Below are 22,540 nucleotides of genomic sequence, written 5' to 3' on the forward strand. Positions count from 1 at the left end.
CATTGCCACTAACTCTTTCCCTACTGTGCCTATTCAAAATGGTCAGTTTGAACAATGGCATAGAATGCCCAATTCTGAGCAGTCTGGACCGCTTCTGGACAAGTAATGCCGTTCAGCATATTACAAAGGTACTTTACTTCAGTTTCACAGTGGCCCCACCATTGCGCCAAATGCGCCAAACTGCTCCAAACTCGCAGCTTTCGGATTGGACGGCACCTTGTGCCCACTGTCCATGCTGACATAACCTTAGATTTAGCCGCTGCTTCAAAAGGTTAAGGTCTGTTGAAGCCTACTCGTAGCTAAAATGACTTTCATGTGGCATTTTTTCCTATGTCTTGAAGTTTTACAGTAAAGGGACAAAAACGAACGTCGCAACGGGGACTTTTATGGTGAACTGTGCCATGTGCATGCGCGAGCAGTCTTGGGCCAGCGAAGCTTTGATACACGTTTTCGTGCTGCTGCACATTTCTCTCTCGCTTACAAAACATGAGGACCACATGCGTCGAGATGGAGACTGCTAGATGCCCACAAGCTTGCTTGTCGTTAGAATCTACCTTTCATCGCGTGATTGCGACTGGCGGACCGATTATTTATTTATTTATTTATTTGTTTGTTTATTTATTTATTTTATGTACCCTCAGGGCCAGCGGCATTATAGAGGGGAGTGGTTACCCAAAGTTGCAAAGCAACGTACAGTGCAGCAAAGTAATTGGTAATACAGAAATGGTGGCTCATAGTTATACAATATTATCTAAGGGGTTCTTGATGTGCTGGTTAATAAAATATAATACAATGCAGTAATACAGCATAGGAATTCGTAGTACAAGTGAAATAGATGCTTCTATTTTTACAATGTTATCTAATGCGGTCTTGAAGTGTTGGTTATCAACAATTGTAGGGGTTGATGCAGGAAGGTGATTCCACTCAACAGCTGTGCACGGAAAGAATGACTGAAATATAGCATTATTTTTGCGTAATGGAATTCCGACTTTGTTATTGTGATCTAGCCTTGATGAAATGTATTGGGGAGAAGAGATCAGTTCATCGCGAAGGGAAGGATGATGAAATATCTTGTGAAAAAGTGAAAGTCTAAAGGCATTACGGCAAGACGCTGAATATGGAAGGCTAAGATTTAATTTCATTGCAGAAATGGTGTCAGTTCTGGAAAATCATTGTGAGGGTGGAAAATCGTTGTTAGAAAAATTTAAGAATAACAGCTGGTGTTTTAAAAAAAATTTTGCATCGATTAAATCATGCCCAGGAGCGGAACATGGTTTTAAGGATGAAATTATTGAATCAATGCCTGCTGCTTCAATGGTTATGGGAAACATTGCTAGGTAATCGTAGTCTTGCGTGGATTGGAGAGTGATATCGATGGTTGAAGAAAAGTTGCGCTGGAAAACTTCGTTAAGTATGGACACACATTTGTTAGTTGGAATAACACTGGAAGAGCTATCAATCAAGGTTATTATATCATCCGCTTTGGGGTTAATGACACGCCAGAATTTTTTTATGTCGGTTTTAGGCATGGATGGCAAGGTATTACAAAGAAAGTTATCCTTGGCTTGTTTAAGTGTCGTTACATACTCATGGGCTGCCAGTCTGTATTTAGTCCACCGGGTTGTGCCGAAAGAACCTTTGTCTGATATGTGGAGGTGCTTTTTTTTATTAGATAAGCGCTTGAGACAGATGTTATACCATGGAGCGTTATGGTTATATACGGGGGTGCGAAGTGGGATGTATTTGTTAGTTTGTTCAGTAATTTTAGAAGCAAACATATTCCATTTGGACTGGACACTGCGGCAATCAAAGTCTGTTAAAAAGACATGAAGAAAAGATGGATAATTCAGTGTTAATGGCTTCAAAATTTGCTTTTGCATAATTTCGGAAAGGTTTGAATTTTCTAGCGGTTTTTGTACGCAAGATATTCATGTTGAATGAAAGTGCAGAGTGGTCGCTCAAGCCGGGTAAGTGCATGATGTCGGAAACAAGATCAGGCCGCAATGTTAATACAAGGTCAGGTATGTTTGCAACGCATTCCATCATTCTTGTAGGTTGCGTAACAAGTTGTGAGAACGAGAAAACAGAGCACACGTCTAAGAATTCGTTGGCTAATGACGAAAAAGGCTGTAAAGTGGAAAGTTCAGTGCTCCATATTATATTCGGTAGGTTAAAATTGCCAAGCAGAAATAAACGCAATGTGGGATAACGGCATGTAACGATGTTCATGATATCATGTACCTCATTTACAAAGTTACATGAATGAGTTGGGGGACGATAACAAACACCAATGTTTATCTTCTAGCACGAGTCAAACGATGGAGAACAAAGAATGGGGAAGGACAAGAAGCGTTGATAACGCGTTACAGTGAAACCTCGTTAATTCGACCTCTGTTAATTCGGAAATCTGTACAGTTTTAACTGCTGATGTGGTCTTGGCCAGTGCCAACGTAGGTCTTCGGCATTGGATGCTCACTCATTCGGACGCTACAGGTCTCGCACCGCATAAGTTGAAAGGAGGCCGCGTCTCGGTATGACAACGGCACAGCAAGTGATCGTCAAAATAGCCCTAGTAAAATCTAAATTGCATGCTGCGGTGTTCCGTGCACCTTTGAAGTGTGCGCAGCGGTAGGCGTGATGAAACAAATTGCACGAACTGCCCCGTTTCCAAGGTCAGTCTGACTAGAATCCCTCTGACCACTTTTTCAAAGCGGCACCAGTTTCAGTTTGGCTTTTCTGAGCCTTGTGCCAACCCGCGGTGATTGCAGTGCCTATCGGCCGCGCATCATCCAGCCAGCAGAGCACAGCTGTGCGCCGTTTCGGATGCTGATTGGCATCACTGCGCATTCCCCTCGCCTCCATCCACATGATTCTACTATTTTAGTGAGAGCGCCAAAACCGCGCACCTTCTCACTCTTGATGCTTCTACTTATTAGAGGGCTCCATTGCTACCGCGCCGCACCATGAAATATGCCATGGGGCCTTTATCATCTTGGAGCTACTCTGCATTGACACTCCCGGCAGTGGGCACACAATTAAGCATTGATGAAACTGTAAAAAATAGTCACTGTCATGCTGTGCCCATCTCAACAGCAGGCGACCATTGTGCAGTCACCGCTTGACTCTGTAGGTGCAAGTCAGAGCTTTGTGCGTAAAGATGATGTGCATTCATCTTATTTTAGTTCAGAGAGGTAACTGCTCTGCCCAGGCCTGCTATCGCCAGGTGCCCATCTCTAACTTTCGTTTCCGTCTTTGCTGAAGAGATTCACTGCTTTGTAGACCTCTTTGAAGGTACTGAGCATGGTCTCAATGATCCTGTGCCGCCAGCAGTCTAGCGGACACAGTTTTGCGCATGGCTGCCTCGGTTCCCCCTTGGGACTACATTGCGGAGTAGCCCAAAGCGCTGCCTTTGAGTAATGTTTTTTTTTTTCTCGCCAGAAAGTTTTCGCAAAAAGAGCTTTGTAACTTTGAATACTCATTTTTGGCGTACCAATGCGTATATTCTAGATTTTTTATTCTCCTATTTTCCAACTTCATGTGCTTAATATTTTTACGACTTTATGTGTGAGTCTCTCAAACTGCCTAACAAAGACTTTTTTCCTTTATAAGCAACATAAATTCTGTTTCTTCTTTTTATCATTGAGAAGAGAATTCTGTTAGCTACACCATGCTTTGCTGCAATAAAGAAAAATTTTTAAATAATGGGTGAAAAAAATTTTATGCACATCACCCTAAAATTGCTTGCTTTCCCGCGGTAAAGAAAAAAATTAGTCTGCCTTGGGAGGTTGTATGATTTGAGATGGGGGCTCGCAGGAGGCCATGTCTGGAGTGAGGAGCCGGGGCTGAGAGCATGTCTGGTGGCGTGGTGGCAGATGCGGAGGCCAGCACAGAGCTGCAGAGCCTGCCACCAGCCCTCACTGCCAGCATCGACCGAGAGGATCTCGGAGCCAGGTGCGAATATTCCTGTGTGGATGCCTTTTGACTATGTGTGTCACCCTTCTTTTCCTGCGCCCTTGATCTGTTTGGGAGTCTTCCTTGTAGAACTGAAAGTGTCCTTGAATCCACTGTATGCATGCAGAATGAGTGGCGATGAAGGTCAGCATGTCTGGACTGATCGTAATCCACAGAATTGAAAAAACTGCTACCTTGTCTTTTCAACTTATCTGTTAGTGAATAAGTACCATTTTATACTGTATTTCGAATGGTCAGTTTTGATGCTTTTGCTCTACCAGTTCAGATTGTTTGGATTGTATAGCGGTGAGACAACTTCTCCACATGTGCTTTTTTGATACTTCCACCTTTTTCCTTCCAAAAAGCAAACAGTACATCCAAACTGCGTCATGCCATGCCATGCATGTCAGCTACTGATTGTATGTGAAATTGAGAAGAAAGAAAGCTTGGTCTTGCATGGCATCTTGATAAATGCTAACAGTCCAATTTGACTGAACGTGAGCATGAAGTCCAAGTCTACAACCATTTCTCGGTAAACTAGTGCTGTAATCTTCCACCACCTGGTCATCGGTTCCCACTCCTGCACTTCTCTTTCATGGATATGTTTTGTGCATGTGCAAGGTTATCACTGCAACAGAGTTCATGGCAGTGAAGCATTCTTAAGAGCATAGGCTAGATTTGCTGTCTTATTAATAATGTGTATTGCTGGCCTAGCAATTGATAGTGAGTGCAGAATATCACCTCAGTTTTTGACAAATAAAATACCGCTAAGCAGCTACTGTGCAAATTGTTGAAAAGTTGACTCACTTCTAGATGTTCACATACGCATCCACAATGCTGCAGCGGCAAGCCTTGCTCACCTGAGGACTGAAGTAAGGGCAGTGCTGCAAACATTTAGTGTAAAGTCAGAGTCCTGATTTATTAATGCGAAAGCATTAGATGGCTATGTCCCGAGTTTCGTGTCGGCAAAACTTTCTCCACATGATTACGTCATTCTGTGAAGGTAAATGTGCAAAAGTTTGGTTGTGTCCGGTAGTGTGATGAGCTCTCTCTGTGAGAAAAATTTGGTCGATGTGATTTAATCAGTTAAGTAATTAAATGCGAAAACTGCACTTCAACATAATAATAGTGCCGCCAGTTGTCTCCGGGCGGCGCCTTGAGGACAAAGAAGTGAGAGAGACGCGTGCTCTGGCAGCTGGGACACTGCTTCTCTGCTTGCAGCCTGTGGCTAGCCCTTTTGGTTCCGCACCCTGTTTGTGACATTTTGTGGTGGAGGGGCTGGGAAATTGCCCTGGAATATGTTGCACACCCCTCCCAACACCGAGGACCCCAGACCTCTCCCTGTTTACACGCCAGTGCACCGGGTCAGCAGCCGAAATCTTGGACTGCCCCCTGAGCATGGGCTATTGGAGACTACCTCGGCGCCTGGCCGATTGCCTTCTATGCTCAGGCCATTGGACTCTACCTCGGCGCCTGCCCCTCAACCAGTCATGCAAGGCGCCGCGTACTACACTCTCCAGAACCCACGGCTACCAAAGTCCTTTCACGGGACTCAGCTGAAGGCCGTGGAAGATTGGCTCCTCCAGTTTGAACGTGTCGCCATATTTAAGCAATGAGATGACGCCACCAAGCTGAGGAACGTTTTCTTCAGCTTGGAGAACGGTGCTCGTACGTGGTACGAAAATCGTGAGGACACTCTTTCATCATGGCCTGAGTTCCGACGTCAACTCCTCGCCACGTATGTCAGCGCTGATCGTCTGGAGCGAGCTGAACGCGCCCTGCAGTCCCGCATGCAAATGCCCAACGAAACGATTACCATGTACGTCGAAGACATGACGCGGCTGTTCCGACAGGCTAACCCAGCCATGTCAGAAGCCAAAAAGCTGCGCCACCTAATGCGCGGTGTTAAATAACAGCTTTTTGCCGGCCTCGTGCGCAGCCCCCCAAGCACTGTTGCCGAGTTTCTAGCGGAGGCTGTCACGATGGCGCAGGTCCTCCGGCAGCGTTCCACCACGTACAACCGGCCAGTCCTTGCTGCTTCTGTTACGGAGTCCCTCCCGGCTTTCAACAGCAATACTGACTTTCTCCGCGACATGATCCGCGCTGTTGTTCGTGACGAGCTAGAGAAGATTTGTGGTACGTCGCAGCCAGAGGCCAGCTCTCTTATGAGCATTATCCATGAAGAGGTTCAGCAAGCTATCAAGCCTCCGTTAGTACGCAGCAAACCACAGCCAATCCAGACAGGCCACGGCCACCCGACATACGCTGAAGCTCTGCAACGCCCTGCCCCAAATCCACCGGCATTTCCACCACCCAACCAGACAGAATACTGCCGCCTGACCTACGCTGATGCTCTGTGACGCCCTACCCCAAATCCAGCGGCAGTTTTTCCAACCCACCATGACGTCCTGCTACCCTCCGTGCAGCCAGTGCAGCACCACATCCCGAGTGATCGACAATCCCTTCGCAGAGCGGACGTCTGGCATGGCCCTGACTGCCGGTGTTTGTGCTTCCACTGTGGGGAGCCCGGTCACCTGTTCTGCCGGTGCCCATATCGAGAGCTTGGACTGCAGGGTTTTTCCTCCGATGCGCCAAAGCCCCGGTTTGGCCAACGGCCCCGTGAAATTGAAGAGTACGTGACCGAGCAACCTCTGTAATCCATGGCGCGCCATCAGTCCCGATCACCGTCACCTCTATTTTCCATAGTTCCAATTGTGCCTTAGTCATTACTGCTGTTATCGAAAAATTTCAGTGATCGGTGGCCTGCACTTCATGAGAAAAAGGTACAAGAACACAAAAAAAAGCACGCTTTGTGAAAACACTTAGTTTTTGCAAGGCGGTTACAACACCAAAACAGTGCTTGGTTACAGTTTAGGCTGTCTAAGGCTGTTTAATTTTAGACTATTTAGACTAATTTCTGCCTATTTAATCAGCCTAAAAATACCAAACCGGTTTTATGCAGGTAAAAAAAATATCACCCCACTTTAACATGGGTGCTGATGTTCTGTAACCTTTGTTAGAACATCTGTTTATTCAGACTTTAGTGAACACAAGGCATTATGTAGCTCGATCATAATGCATCCTCCTCGCATGCGGGAGGTGCGGGGTTTGATCCCTAGTGCCCACCAGTGATACAGCGGGGACAGGCTTTCTCCTGGTTTGGTGCTTGGCTTCTTTTGGGTTAAATGCTCGGGAAGTGGATATTTGACCCCACCATGAGTAGGCAAAGATACCTTGTGCCATGGATCCGCCGCGGTGGCTGAGTGGTTATGGCGCTCGGCTGCTGGCCCGAAAGACGCGGGTTTGATCCCGGCCGCGGTGGCTGAATTTCGATGGAGGCGAAATTCTAGAGGCCCGTGTGCTGTGCGATGTCAGTGCACATATAAGAACCCCAGGTGGTCAAAATTTCCGGAGCCCTTCACTACGGCGTCTCTCATAGCCTGAGTCGCTTTGGGACGTTAAACCCCCATAAACCAACCTTGTGCCATGGTCACAGATGCCCTTGTGCCATCAAAATTCATCGTCATCATCTTGGTTTCGCCATTGGCTCACAGGTGGTTCACGCCACATCCGAGAAAATTTAACGTTTGCCCCTACAATGTGCAGGAATTAGTTTTCTCAAATATTGCTGCCACAGTGAGCGCTTTATGCTCTTTTATTTTTCTGGATGATGACAAGTTGCTTTATCATTGTCACAGGTTTGGTGATCATGCGAGGTCATCACTGAGTCATGACAATAAGGGGGTGGTCGTTCAATGCCCGGCGTAGCCAGTAAGCAAACGTAGTGAATGAGACAGAGGCGTGTTAAGAGGTAACAACAACAAAACAACGTTTATAGAATCGATACGAGGAATACGACAGCTTTTACAGGAGAGGAATGGACATTTTACAAGACAATTACCACGGACTGCGGAAAAACATATCGCATTAAATACACTGAATTAAGTTATATATTGGAATAAGAACTTGTCCACAGAGATCATGACGAAGGAGAGTGTCCAGTTAGCGACAGTCGAAAAGAAAGTTCAGAAGAGGAGCGAACATACAGTCGACCGGGGAGCGCGGCGGCTGTCCATCCACAAAGACGCAGTCTGGGTGGCCCCCAAAGTCGCCTGTCCTTCAGGGGCAGCTGGCGGTTTTAAGGATGCGGTGCGGCGGCTCGGGATCCTGGGAGTGCGCAGTGGCGGCTTTCCCTCCGCGGAGCGCACTGAAACTCGTGCCTATTCAGCCTCTTTTTAAGGCCTCGGTCCTTAGCGGACGAAGCACTTGCAGATGCACGGAGTCGGTGTCCAAAAAAAAAAAAAAAGCACATACCAAAAAGCGCACCAGTAGTTTACACACACAAAAAAAAGGAGACACATACGCCCACAACTTCTGTCCTGCTAGCGGGCAGCCTCAATATGAGAAAAATTTACAAATACACAAAAGCAGCTCAAGACTTTGACAGTAGTAGGGATGACTTTGAGCTGGGAAAAAAATAAGAGCTAGACAAAACAAGCAGCATGTACGTTCCCGCACATGCAGTGCGAAGGAGTTGCCTAGCTAGAAGAAGCTACAACTGAAACAGCTTGCATGTACTTGTGCTCTTCCATAGACACATAGTGGCTACATCGACATACTCTGTTTAAAGAAATGCAGACACATCAGTTTTGTGTAAACATAGGTTAATTAAAAGATGCTGCCACGTCTCTGTCAATCACACACATCACTTGAGCTAGGTTTCACTTCAGGCAACACATCTTCTGAGGTTCGCTGAAGTTAGTTCAAGTGATGTTTCACTGTAGCCTCGAACTGTACCTGTGGTGATATGTGGTGGCGACGTTTGTAAACAGGGAAGAGAGTAGTACAGTTCTGCTTGCTTATTGCACCTCTTGTTATCAGTGACATGTTTTTTTTTGCAAACTTGCACGTAATAGCAGTGGATGCTGCATAATTGCATTTAGTGCTGCTGTCACTGCTAGCTTTAAGAGACAAGAGATAAGAGCCTGCTTACATTGGCGGGAGAATACGTTTTATTACACCACCACACATCACTACAAGAAGGCCGTGATGCCATTGGGCACAGGCTCACTGTAGTACATACCGTATTTGCACAATTGTAAGTTGACCCCACATATGGCATGTCAGGAAAAAAAAAGCTTGGAGGTTGCTTAAGTTTAGCCTTTAATAGTTGAGTACGATAGCATTATCTGGCCACCGCCGCTTAAACTCGGCTGCTACCGGCTGCCGCGCAGGCATGCCCATGGGCACATTCCAAAACTAAAATGTATTAATCACTGAACTAATCCTCTGGACTTGTGCCATCGTCCTCTTTGGCGCTGTCGTCGTGATCTCTGCCGCGGTCCCACAGAACATAGTTCTAACGTCGTCTAGCGATATCCTGCACTTTGCAAACAGCCGCACCATGAAATGGTGTGTAACAGCTGAAAATTTCGCCTCGCTGCAGCCGCCACACCTGTATCACCCATTCCGAGACAACAAACTTGTGGCCCGGCGCGCAGTTCGTTTCCTCAGCGTAAAGAATGGTAGCCATCTTCAAGGTAGCCATGAACAACCGCAGGATATTTACTGGACATGGAGTACAAATGACGACTGACGAAGTACTACATTAAAATCTGGTAAAACATGGCGGGCAGTCATCAAATGCGTCAATGCCAAAGAAACTATGCGTGAGCAGCATTGGCTCTTCTGTCAGCTACCAACACTCCTCGGCACCACTGCCGTTCCGAGTGGTGTTGCCATAGAGTTTCTTACAATACACTAGAGGGAAAGCTAGCGGTACAGTGAACTAAAATATTGGGTAGTGTTCACTTTGATTTAATTGGTAAAAAAACAAAAACATGTTTCGTCTCTGTTGCGCTTCGAAATTGTGTGACTTATCCAAATTCACCTTGTGCTTTATTATGTTTATGAATTCTGTATGTTCTCTGCTGCCTTGTAATGTGCCCCGGGCCTAGTCAAGCTACTTTGAAGTAACTTTTTTGCTCAGGGTCCTTTTACTCTTTTAGAGAAATAAAGAATATGTGCATGTATGTCTGCTTGGGGGATGCTAAATGTATAGAATTTTTCTGCTCCTAAACTATTTGCAGTTGAAAGTTTGTTCTAAGGTCTTTTAAGATGGATATTTATTTAGTCAAAATTACTGGAGTATCAAGGTTCTTTTTCTCTGCGCATTGCTTTAATACTTCCTTTCTCTGTTCCATCCCTTAATATAGTTCATTAGCAATAACTGCTGAAAATAAGAGGACCTGATCATGATCATGCTTACATTGTATAATTGAACCAGTCATTTGAGTCTTGTGCACTTTATTAGAAAGATCGTTATAGGACTTGGTCCTTGAGTTGATTATCTTTTCTAATATCCATGTCGCTTAATATAATAGAGGCCTTAAACATGCTGTTGGTAGCTCTTTCAGCTGTCATTTTACTATCACACTGTGGGCCGTTTGGTTACAGGTTCAGCCATTGATCCAATGAGAAGAAACACGTGAAGCTTGAAAGCACTTGAATTTTTGACTAGCAGCAGTGTAAGGCATTGCTAGCATAGTCCTTAAACTAATACATGTATCCTTGAACTAAGGCTTATTTTAAATATTCAATGCATGACATTTGCATTGCCCTGTATTTGCAGAAGCAGTTTCTTTAACTTCTGGAAGCACTTAACATTGCTGAAATTTGGTACTGCTGAATCTGTGCATGTATTCTGCATGTGAAAGTAAAGCTTTAGAAATTTAGCTGCAATGTTTGCATCAGCAGTAGGGACGAGTGCTTGTATGGAATTTACATGAAGTGTAAAACGGGCACAGTGCTGGGATTCGCGGCCTTGGTGGAATGAAGGAGCATTATCTCATTTTCTTGCAGCACTGACAAGGAAGACACTTTTGGCAAAGGGGTGCTATGCATCCAGGAGGAAGTGCGTACAGAAGCACTGTCAGCCACAGAGTTGGAGGTGGCGTACCGGGAGGCAGGTGGAGCTGCCTCTGCTGGTGGATGGCTGGACGGCCTGCTGGGATGCCTGCGCCCAGTTTGGAGCATCCTGCACAAGACGGATGACCGCCAGGGCCCCGGTGAGCACAGCTTGCTCACTTACCACATTCCACCTACTGCGGTATGCCTGATGGTCCAGTGTTGCATCTTCCTGAGATATCTAGACCAATCACTCAGCCAACCTTAATAATAACTCTTGCTTGTTTGAATGCTTTTAATGGGACATGATGCATTCTTTCCATGCAGGGGACAGCTGGGAGATCCCATTTGAGGCCATCAGCCAGTTGCAGTTTGTTGGCAGTGGAGCTCAGGGGGCCGTGTTTGTGGGCCAGCTGCGGGATGAGACTGTGGCTGTCAAGAAGGTTACCAGCCTGGCTGAGACTGACATCCGGCACCTGCGCAAGCTCAACCACCCCAACATTGTGGCCTTCAAGTGAGCCTGCCGTGGAGCCCACATTCTATGGCGAACTCTACAAAGAAAAAAACAAATGCTTTGACTTCTTGGGTAGCAGAGTTAGACTATATGACTGCCCATGCTTCTTAAGTCTTCAAGTGCACCATGAGGCATAGCTTTCTTCATGATTTTATTTTAAATAGGTCAAAATTGCATTTGCATCTTCTATTTGCATCTTCTCCTCTTTGATAACAGGACCAGGACAGTGGGCTGAACGAGACCCTTAGTGCTATTGTGTTAAAAAGAATGTTGCTACTAACATACAAAGTGCTTAAATCTGCTATTTTTCACGCAGTTGCATGAAACTATACTCCGTTTCTTACATAGCAGCCGACGCTGCCAAAGCTAGCATGCCTGTTTGCGGCAGGGTAAGTCCGCGCCTAAAAAGTAGTTTGCTATACAACCATAGTGAGCATAGGCATATTTTATTGCAGCAAATCTCAAGTACAGTGACTGGCACCTCCTGCGCTTCGTTTTACCTCATGTCCCATTTTTGTCCTGTGACTCATCGAGACTCCGAGAAGTTAGAATGTGCGGGGGTTTTAATAAGAAAGATAAATAGTTTCTCCCCGCTTAACCACGGCTGACGCAGTTCAAAGCAGCCTGGACCCCACCCCGTGATCGCGTATGCTACCGAGTGCACGCCGACCACGGCGGGCCTTGCTCTGAGGGAAAAAAGGAACGACACGCTGGCTGACACAAACAGGCATTTCTTGCTACAGCAATAGTAACGGCAGCTAGCAACGAAATACGCTAAGGAATCGAGGTCGTCCGACTCACCAACACGGTTATGTGCGAATGTTCGCCCGCGCTAGGACAGATAATACTCCAAGGCCGGACGGGATGAGATATGGGAGCAAGTCTCCCCGCCACTTCCTCGCCCTGGAGCCATGTGCGACAAGTCCGCTCGTGCCGCCGATCCCAGCCGAAGAACGTGATGCTCTCTACTGTGCGCACTCAGTCTCGCACTACGCCGCCAGTGCTCTCTCTTGTCAGTTAAGTTAATCAGGGAGAGTCACGTGGCGCGCACCGCATCGAGGCGATGCTGTTGCAGCACAGTGCATCGCGGGAAGGCCAACAAAGGGGACACCGGGGCAAGTCCCCCCATAAGACATGGGGCAGTATGATACAAGGCTGGCAGGGTGAATCGCTCTTACTCCATCTGCGACTAAAAAGTAGTCCACGCTCGGTGAAATTATACCCACAAGGCCCGAACACTGAGTGCCTCACAGCTTTGACCGTGATTTTCAGTGCTACCACTTCGTTTTACACTGCTCTTTGTTTTCGTCGAAACACTCACTGAGGCTATGAGAAGAACAAATTATACGTGGTGGAGTAATATGGCTTCACGTACGCGTTACTTCTGCAGCCTTCGCAGCGTTGCCTGCTGTGTATGAAACGGAGTATAGGGGCCTTAAGCACTGCGAATGCAAGGTGTGCCTTGTCTGGGTTTGCGCAGGGGTGTGTGCACTCAAGAGCCGTGCTTCTGCATAGTCATGGAGTACTGCCCCTATGGACAGCTCTATGATGCTCTCAAGAATGGCCGCATCATTCCACCTGCCACCGTGGTTGAGTGGAGCAAGCACATAGCATCTGGCATGAACTACCTCCACTCACGAAACATCATCCATCGGGACCTCAAGTCACCCAAGTAAGCACCTGCAACTGGTATTTGGTCAGCTCATGCTGCAACCAACCTTTGAAGCGTTCTCAGATAGTATAACCTGTTCTTTTGCATCATGAACTGTAATGCAGCACCTGACCAATGCAGCACCTTCTTAGCCTCTTATGACAACCTCAGCTCGTCACGAGTGATCGGCATTTTTTTGCTTATGACGAGGTGAGATCGTCATGAGTGTTCTGCAATGTTTCAAGTGGCTTTTGGCGAGCTTAGCTCATCAAATGATGCTTTACTCTATAAAACAGATGGCAGCACAGGTTCCGTCATTTGCGCTTTTCTTGAATGCAATTTGGCACAATAGATGGTGGAAGCCTTTCGTCGCGTTTCCCACGCTTTATAACAAACATGGCATCATCTGTGCGAGGTTCTGGTGCAGGAGATCATTCTACGTTGGGTGATAGTGCAAGTGGTGAAGATGTCGTTGTGTTGTAATTCTTCAAGTGAAGAAGATAGTGATGACGTTCCTACCGACAGCGAGTCTGAAGTGGAAGACAGCAGTGATGACACGTTGGCCAGCTCCCGCAAATGGTGCTGGATAGACCTGAACTATATCCCAGTTCGACCTCCACGGTTTGAATTCAAGGGTTCTTCAGGACTGAAGCTGTCAGTAGGTTCTCTTCCCCAACGACTGGAGCTCTTTGAGGCTTACTTTGATGCCTTACTTTGATGCTGAATTGCTTGATGTTGTTGTGGAGACAAGCCGGTGCACCTCTCAGCTGTTGATTTTGAGTGAGCTGGGCAAGCACTCTTGCTTCCATAAATGGTTTCCAGTTATGCAAGAAGACTTGCTTGTTTCTCTTAGCCTCTTGCTGCTGCAGGGCATTGTACAGAAGCCAGATGAAAGGATATACTGGTCAAGGAACTAACTGGCTGATTGAGACTCCTGTCTTTGGCGAGGTAATGCCGAGAAACCGGTTTCAACTCATTATGAGAATGTTGTACTTTGTTGACAACATAGCTGTTGAGAACTTGGAAGGACATCCTCAGCCTCATCTCCGTAAAATCTGGCCAGTGTATCAGGAGCTTGTGAACAAATACCGCATGTTGTACGTGCCTGAACTTGATGTAAATGTCAACGAGAGCTTGTTGCTATTCAAAGGACGATTCAGTTGGAAGCAGTACATGCCCCTAAAGAGAGAAAGGTTTGTCATCGAGTCATTCTTGCTGTGCGAGTCTGAAATCCACTATATTTGAAACTCGAGTAATATATACAAGGAAAGTCACCCATCTGGAGAGCTCGTAAGTAGGAACAGAAACCTTTGGAATAGAGGCAACAGTTGTACTGAAGCTTGCGGAGCCCGTCTTAGACAAGGGCTATTGCATCACAATCGACAACTTTTACACATCTCCAGAACTGGTTGACTTCTTGCTGAAGAGATCTACCGATATCTACGACACAACAAGAGTGACATGCAAAGACCTTCCTCCTGGTTTCACTAGGGCAAAGCTCAAGAAAGGCGAGATCATGCCTTTCAACGGGGCAAGTGTTTGGCTATACAGTGGATGGATAAAAAGCTGGTAACGACTTTATCCACTGTACACAGTGCTCAACCAGTGCTTTTGAGTGACAAAATGGGCAACCAAGCCATGAAGCCAGATGTTATCATGGATTGCAACCATACAATGGGAGGAGCCGACAGGGCTGATCAGATGCTAGCCAGCTATTCAGTGCTACGGAAGCCAAAGATCTCATACAAGAACATCTTTCAACACTTACTGGATGAGGCGACCTGCAATTCATTCATCCTCTATCAGAAAGCAGGAGGCAGGGCATCTTATCTGGAGTACCGGCTGCAACTTGTTGAGGAGACCACCAGCAAGTACTCAAATAATGGCAGTACCGAGAAGAAAGGGTGGCCAGGATACCCTATGAAGTGGTTTGGTGAGCGTCACTTTGCGTCACACATCCCACCAACAAAGAAGAAAGAACCGACACGCCGCTGTGTAGCGTGCTACGTAAAGCGAGACGCATATGGCAAAACGTCAGCAAGGGAACGAGGATCTGGTGCAGGTGGTGCCAGAAGGCCCTCTGACCGTGCCATGCACTGAACGCTACTACACAGATGGTGGTCTCATCTAGTTTGAAGGCAACTATGAAGCAATAGTGCATTTTTTGCATGGCAATCCTAAGCCAACTTTTACTTTCTGGAATTTAAAAAATTTATTTTTTTATTTCAGAGTGCATCTCAAAGACCTTAGGCATGGAGTATTACACAAGGGGCAAGTAATGACCAGTAAAAGATTATTATGTATCATAAATGTTTCTGTAAATATTTTTATGCTTTAAACATATTACTGAAGCATTTCACGTCATAAAGTAATTTGGCAATTTTGGAACAATTTTTATATTTAATTGGCCCTTAGTAAGGGGTTAATTTGCCATGTATGTCTGTTGGATGGAGAGTTTAGACAACACATTATTGAATTATTGAGCAGTATGTGAAACAGTAACTTCACTAGCAAAACAGGAATAATTCTGGAAACATTTTGATGGGTTGTGTCTGCAACGTAATATTTCTTTATTCAAGTTGGTGCTCCTTGAATGTCAAGCAGAGGGAACTCACAGGTATATTTACTTGTGTGTGACAGCCTGTTTGTTCTGACTGCGCTCTTTTGAACACATCACAAGCAATGGGTTTAATTTTTTAGTTTGTACTAAAAGCCATTCCGGCGTCCCTCATAGCCCGTGTCACTTTGGGACGTTAAATCCTCATAAACCAATAAAAGTCGTTTCGCCTAGATTTGATTGTACAGTAAAAGCTCATTAATTCAAACTTCAAAGGACCGGAAAAATGTTTGAATTATTCGAATGTTCAGATTATCGAATGATGCTTAAAATAAACAGTCAAGAACTGCTTGCATCACGCTAAATTTATTTCATGAAAGACTGGGCCAATACAGTGGTTGCCAGTACTTTATTGCATGCATATTGTTGGGGGCATTGAAGCAGAACTTCTTCAAAATCGCACCCTTCATAGTGCGATGCAGTGGAGCTCAAGCGCTACCGCGTCACACTCATCATAAGTGGCACCGTCGCCTGCCTGTGAAAAGGCTTCGCCGCACAGACAACTGCACGTGATGAGCATGCAGTTTCGGCACACTGGAAGATTGGAGCCAAGTGAACGCAAGCGAAACAAATGGTGCCGAAGCGGTGAGAAGAAAAAAAAATGGGAAGAAAACATCAGTGATGCACCAGTCACCATCCGAAACAGTGCTCAGCTGGGTTAGGTTGTCTGGCTGATGCTGGCTGGTCAAGCTGCTGTTGCTGTGGGCTGGCACGAATCCTAAAAAAAGAAAACCGAAACTAACCGGTTGGACTGCTCTCAGAGCTCGAGTCGTTTGTTTTTCACCACAGCTGCCGTCGTGCACACGTCAGGGATGTGCAAGCGACTCTGCAGCCTGAAACTCGGGCTTTGAGTCGCGCTATTTCGACGATATCTTGCTGCACTGCACCGGTCATACCTGGGTGCGGCCTCCCTTAGGGAGCTTCTTCGAATTAACCAGTGTGAAGACCCTTAGTGTCCGAATTAGCGTGCGACGCCATAAACTTATATGGGCGTTGGCTGGAACCGAGGCAGCAGTTTGAATTATCCGGATTTCTGAATTAATAGGGGCCAAATTAACAAGCTTTTACTGTATATGATAAGTAATACATAATAAATATTCTTCGCAAAGGGTATAAGAGAGTTGCATGTGTTCAACACTGGTACTACATCATATGGGTGCACTTAAGCGGTGAAACAGCTGCACCAAATGCAATACCGTAGATTGGCCAAAATTGCTCGAAGTTGCACAAAAGGCCACGTGAGCCCGACCACGTGACGTGACCGCTGACCACTTATCCGGCTCATGACAGGTATATAACTAGAAGAATACGAATGGGATGGAGCGCATATGGCAGGTTCTCGCAGATCATGAATGGCAGTTTACCAATATATCCCTGAAGAGAAAAGTACACAACAGCTGTATCTTACCGGCACCTACCTACGGGGCAGAAACTAACGAAAAGGGTTCAGCTTAAGGATAACGCAGCGCACTGTAGAAAGAAAAATATGTGTAACGTTAAAGGTGTAACGTTAAGAGGCCAGGAGCAGGCAGAGTGGGTGAGGGAACAAACGTAGATTAATGACATCCTTGTCGAAATCAATAGGAAGAAATGGGCTTGGGGTTATAATGGAGTGGATTGCAAGAGAAGGCAAGCGTAGCAGGGGACAGCAGAAAGTTAGGTGGCCGGATGATATTAAGAAGTTTGCGGGCATACAGTGGGCGCAGCTGGCGAAGGACAGGGTTAATTGGATAGACATGGGTGAGACCTTTGCCCTGCAGTGGGCGTAGTCAGGCTATTGATGATAATGCAAATTTCTGGCCTTCATAAGATTCAACGAATATTTAAATTTTTAATATTTTGTGAGTAGCGCTTGCTGTTCAATTCAGTCCGCACCACACATTAATTATTGAAGCATTCAGCCTTTCTGAATATTCTGGAATTACAGGATTTTTTGTTTATCTAGACTCGCAGCTGGCCATTGTGGATACCAGACAATGTTCACTATTGCAGCATCTCGCACTTGTCACATTAGTTAATTTTATCTTCTGTCATGAGATCAACAGTCAGCATGCGCTGTAATGCTAGACCTTGCATGAAAGCAATGCGTCGACCGCAGTCGACGGCCAGTTAAGCTAGCGCAGCCCAGCCCACTCACTCATCACGGCACATCATAGCACTGCACGGCATGTCATAGCATCGGGCCTCAATGCAGCCAACGAGGGGCGATGAATGTGTCGGCGAAGAAAGTGAACGAGTGCCAGTGCCGCAATCACTGTACCATCAGAGACGTGACGCGCGTGGAAACGCGTATTGGGAAGATCACAGAATGGGTAGGGCTGCAGTCATTTTGTGGTGACAGCTTCACTGCTACGCAATTTTCATATATTAGAACCCAGCAGCTGTGTATTTAGAGCTGCACGGGACAAGACAAAAGTGGATGACAGTGTGACTCGCATGCTGCATCTTGCGACATAGCTTCATTTTCACACATTCGGTTTTTGACGGCATTTTCACTCATCGTAGGACTATTACAGTAGAATCTCGATCATACGAATTTGACAGGGTTGCAAAAATATTTGTATCATCCAAAATTAAGAGAATTTGTATGAAGAATTCACACAAATCTGTTTTGAGCTCACTGTTTTACATACAGCTGTGCACCACCGCTGGCACACGATGGCGGCACTGTGCTGGTTGTGCGCACAGCGTGACTGGCTATTGTAGTGTTAGTGATGTATGGACCACGTGCCGCCGGTCACTGCTTGCGCTGCGTACCGTACGACTGCGGTCACGGTGTCAGTAATGTACGGACAGCAAGTAATGGTGCTCGAGGGTGCACTATGTTCATATCCACCCTCAGTGGGGCGGGCAGAGGTACACAATATCCAAAGTAATTGCCATTGCATACAATGCGCTCTGGCCTGGGCATTTTACGTATTCATATCATCCCAAAATTTGCATCAACCAGGATCGTATCATCGAGATCTTACTGCAGTGCTGCGACACTGATACATGAGGGCTAGGCTGTTTATGTCCTGTCGAGAATGGTGTGCATTGAGGTGGCATCTCACAACCGGTGCTCTGCCTTCAGGCGTCGTGAGAAAGCATGAAAGGAATGATCTTGCATGCATTGTAACTCCAAGTTGCTGCTCTGTTTCCAGAGACGTCTTGTTACATTTTGCCCTTTCGCTGCAATAGCAGCCTTTGATGTCACTCCACCGGTGAGGAAATATCTTGTCATTTCACAGTGCTTCAAGATTCAGTACATTGTTGAATAACCTATTTCACTGAATCCAGTAATGTTCAGTGAACACAGTAATGCTCTGTTTTCATGGCTCAGTTTTGTGAAGAGCGCTTAATTTTTTGTTTAAGCTGCCCCTATTTTCTGTTCACGTATAGTTGAAATTATTCGAAAATATTTAGTTCTCTTCCAAAACTCTTGCACTTGAGCACCTAATGGCTCTCGCCCTGAAGAAGCAAACCTGCGTCGCAGCGCAAAGGCACTCGCTTCTTTCTACATGCCTGCTCTCTGTCTGCCCAGCCATCATTTTTCTTGAAAGCGGACTGTGCCCTCGCCTAGCTTCACAGCTGGGAACATATGAAGTGCGTCTGGCCAGAATTGTCTGAAGTACTGAGTGGCAGCAAGAGGCTTGGTTTGCGGTGCATGAGTGCAGACGTTGGTCGGCTTGGGGCATAGTATGCAGTGTGACCTGCGGACCGTGCCAACTGCTGGCACTTATTTCTAATTTTCACATGCCAGATTTTCATATATCTGAATCTTATCATGAAAACTTTTAAAGTTAAGCTGTGACAAATGCGAAAACTTTTCCACTGAAGCGATGATAAATGCAGCGCTTGTTAATTTACTTTTCATCATGAAAACTTTCAATCGCACCACTACTTGGAGATATGCAAGTTTGTTTTAATGAAGATTTATAGCGTTAGTTCTCTTAAGTTGATCTAAAATGCTGACACTGCTACTACAAAACGAATGTATGTATTTCTGCTCCATAGCTGCTACAAAGCACACATATTCTGTGCCATGGCTGCTGCAGTGCTCATATTTTTCTTCTCCAAGAGTTGTTTCAAAGCGTGTATTGGCCGTCCCACCCTTCACTTTGGGGGCATGGCACGATTAAAGGCTGTTGCTTAAGTACACAAATTCTGGCTAAAGCAAGCACATTTCATCGTCATTTGTGATAGGTGAGGAGTCTTAAATACCTGTCTTGAATGTGAGCATCATGGCAGTTTTTGTGTCGTTTGTGTGTAAACTAAGAGATTGTTTCTTGTCATCTGTATGGAAGCTCTCATCTCTTGCAGCTTACCTGTCACTTACGAGTTACCATTGCTGCTGATTTTTTTCAGATAATTTGGCATATCCTAAACTGCCGAACAGTGGGGTGCTAAGCTCATTTTCTGAAATGACAGGCTTGCTCTCAGCACCGCGATATATGTGGCATCATTCATGTATGCCAAAAGCCTTCGGGCTGAGTATTTGCACAAGGTGCCAAAATGGTGTGTGCACTGGAATATAGTCGAGCCTGGATATATTTTATCTGGATATTTCAAACTACTGGCTACATGAACGCACAGATTATCCCCTTGAAAACCCGTGTAAAAGTATAGGAAAGCCGTACACTATGTCCAACTGAAATTTCTCCGGTCGTTCTAAATATCGAACTGCGCACGCACCCCTGCAAATGATTCTTCTCCCAACGACTCTTTTGGATCACTTTTCGCGCGTGAAGATAGGTCAGCTGCTGGCTAGTGCTGTGAAACCATGTGACAAGCTGAAGGTGGGGTGTATTTAGGTGTATTTAGCTGCCAATGGCATTGCGGAAACCAACTGTGTCTTAAGTTTAATGAGCGATTGTGTCCTGGTAGCAGGGTTAGGCATCTTGGGATAGGCAGTGGCTAGTTCCAAAGCACTGTCCGCAACGGCTTCAATGCGAAGCAGGTTAGACCTAGCGAGCGCTACTCTCCCAGCACGCCGGCGGGCAGCACATCGCTGTAAGGAGTGCGACACTAGCGTGGGTGCAATGTATTCTTGCTTCTAGGCTACAGATAAGCTTATTAATTGCCATTTTTCTATCTTGAATTATTAGCATATCGAACTATTCTGTGGTCCCCTTTGAGTTCGATATATCGGGATTCGACTGTAGTTTTGAAGCAGTCAAGCTGTGCAGTAACCTGAGCCTTACTGTTTCGTGGCAGCATCCTGATCAGCTACAACGATGTGCTCAAGATCTCGGATTTTGGCACGAGCCGGCAGTGGTGTGAGCGCAGCACGAAGATGTCCTTTGCTGGCACAGTGGCCTGGATGGCGCCTGAGGTGATCCGCAACGAGCCGTGCTCCGAGAAGGTGGACATCTGGTGCGCCTCTCCCCTTCCCTCCCACTGCATGCTTTGGCTGGCGCACAGTGTGCGGGAGCACCCAGTGTGTGGTGTGTACTGTTTGGAAGGCCATGAGGATGGTATGTTTGTCATGTTTTCACATTTTAGCCTTCTTGAGCAAAAGCAGTTCACTCACCTCCCGGTGTTCTTCACCCCCATCGCATTCCAGAACAGTACAAGGTGTTATATCAGAATGTGATCTTATCCATGAAGCGGAGTCTGACCTCTTTGAAGGCTTCCGAGATCAAAGTGTTACTGCCCTTCGCCTCATCACCATAAGGCGGAACGATGAAGAGGTGATGACATCCCATATCATCCTGACATTAGAACGGTCCCATCTACCAGATCCTGTGAAAGCAGAGTTCATTCACTCTGAAGTCCGTCCTTATGTCCCTAACCCAAGAAGATGTTTCAGCTGTCAAAAGTATAGGCACCCAACTGAAAACTGCAGTGCCGCTCAAGCAGAATGTTGCAACTGTCACGGGCCACGTGCCGCGTACTTGCAAACAGGTTAAACATTTCAGAATGAGAAAAAATCATTCGAATCACCGTAACAGAAAACATCACATTCTCTGAAGCCCAGAAAAAGGCTTCTCTCCAGAAGATCCTATGCTGACGCAGCATGCTGGGGGGATGGGGGAGCTGACGGTGTCAGTGGACACACATTACAGCTTTGCCGATGCTTGGCCATCTTGGCCCCCCAGCAAGCAGCCATCGGCTGCACCAACATTCCAGGTCCCAGATGTCAACTTCTCACAGATCTCTGAGTGACACAGACAACTTAGAGGGAGTCTCTCTCTCTTAACAAATCCTCATCCGCTTCCACGTCTCCAGCGGACAGAATGGAGGTGACCCCAGGATTCTCAGACTCTCCGCCCTGAGAGAGTTCCTTAAAGAGAGACGGAGTTTCCTAGACTGCCTCAAACTGAAAAAAAAACATGTCATTCAAGCCGCCTAATAAAGGCGGTGATATTTGAATAACTCCTACTAGCCTTCTCTCTCTCACTTAGAAATATGGCTGTCGAGCGCATTATGCACCGGAACTGCTGAGAGCTACTTAAGAACCTGAGTGACTTGTGACGTGAAATACTGGCACAATAGCAACCAAGCGTACTTTGCCTACAGGAAACGCACTTAAACCCAACACATGCAAACTTTCTAAAAAATATGTAGTATACCAGGAGGACAGGCAGGGCAGTGCCCACTCATCATGTGGCATTGCTCTTGTGGCTCAGATTTCAGTTCCTTCTCCATGTCTTGCATTGGCTACTGATCTTAGAGGCAGTGGCAGCACGAGCCCTACCTTTTGGCTGAGTAACAACCGCATGTTCCATGAGGGCTTGCTTCGGCTTTTTCTCGGTTATTTTTGTTTCACCATCTTCGTGTTCTCGTTCCGGGCCCACTGTACTGCGGGCACAGCGCGGTTCCCACAGCGGCGCATTCACTTTCACATTTAGACTTTATCCCAACCCGTGCGTTCATCAACGACATGCCACGGGCATTACAGCCAGGCTGAGCTCATGAA

General features: G+C 46.2%; 1 protein-coding gene across 2 annotated transcripts in view; it reads left to right on the top strand.

Moving 5' to 3' along the window:
- Positions 1–22,540, top strand: part of LOC144112497 (mitogen-activated protein kinase kinase kinase 13-like) — a 74,814-nt gene that overhangs the window by 14,634 nt on the left and 37,640 nt on the right. For both annotated transcript variants that reach the window (XM_077645324.1, XM_077645327.1), the window contains exons 2-6: positions 3,814–3,951; positions 10,813–11,018; positions 11,185–11,371; positions 12,852–13,043; positions 20,836–20,994. In XM_077645324.1, coding sequence (XP_077501450.1) covers positions 3,851–3,951; positions 10,813–11,018; positions 11,185–11,371; positions 12,852–13,043; positions 20,836–20,994 — 845 coding nt within the window. In that variant the 5' untranslated portion in view covers positions 3,814–3,850. The remainder of the gene's footprint in view (positions 1–3,813; positions 3,952–10,812; positions 11,019–11,184; positions 11,372–12,851; positions 13,044–20,835; positions 20,995–22,540) is intronic.

The sequence above is a fragment of the Amblyomma americanum genome, chromosome 1, assembly GCF_052857255.1.
Source record: "Amblyomma americanum isolate KBUSLIRL-KWMA chromosome 1, ASM5285725v1, whole genome shotgun sequence".
NCBI classification, from domain to species: domain Eukaryota; kingdom Metazoa; phylum Arthropoda; class Arachnida; order Ixodida; family Ixodidae; genus Amblyomma; species Amblyomma americanum.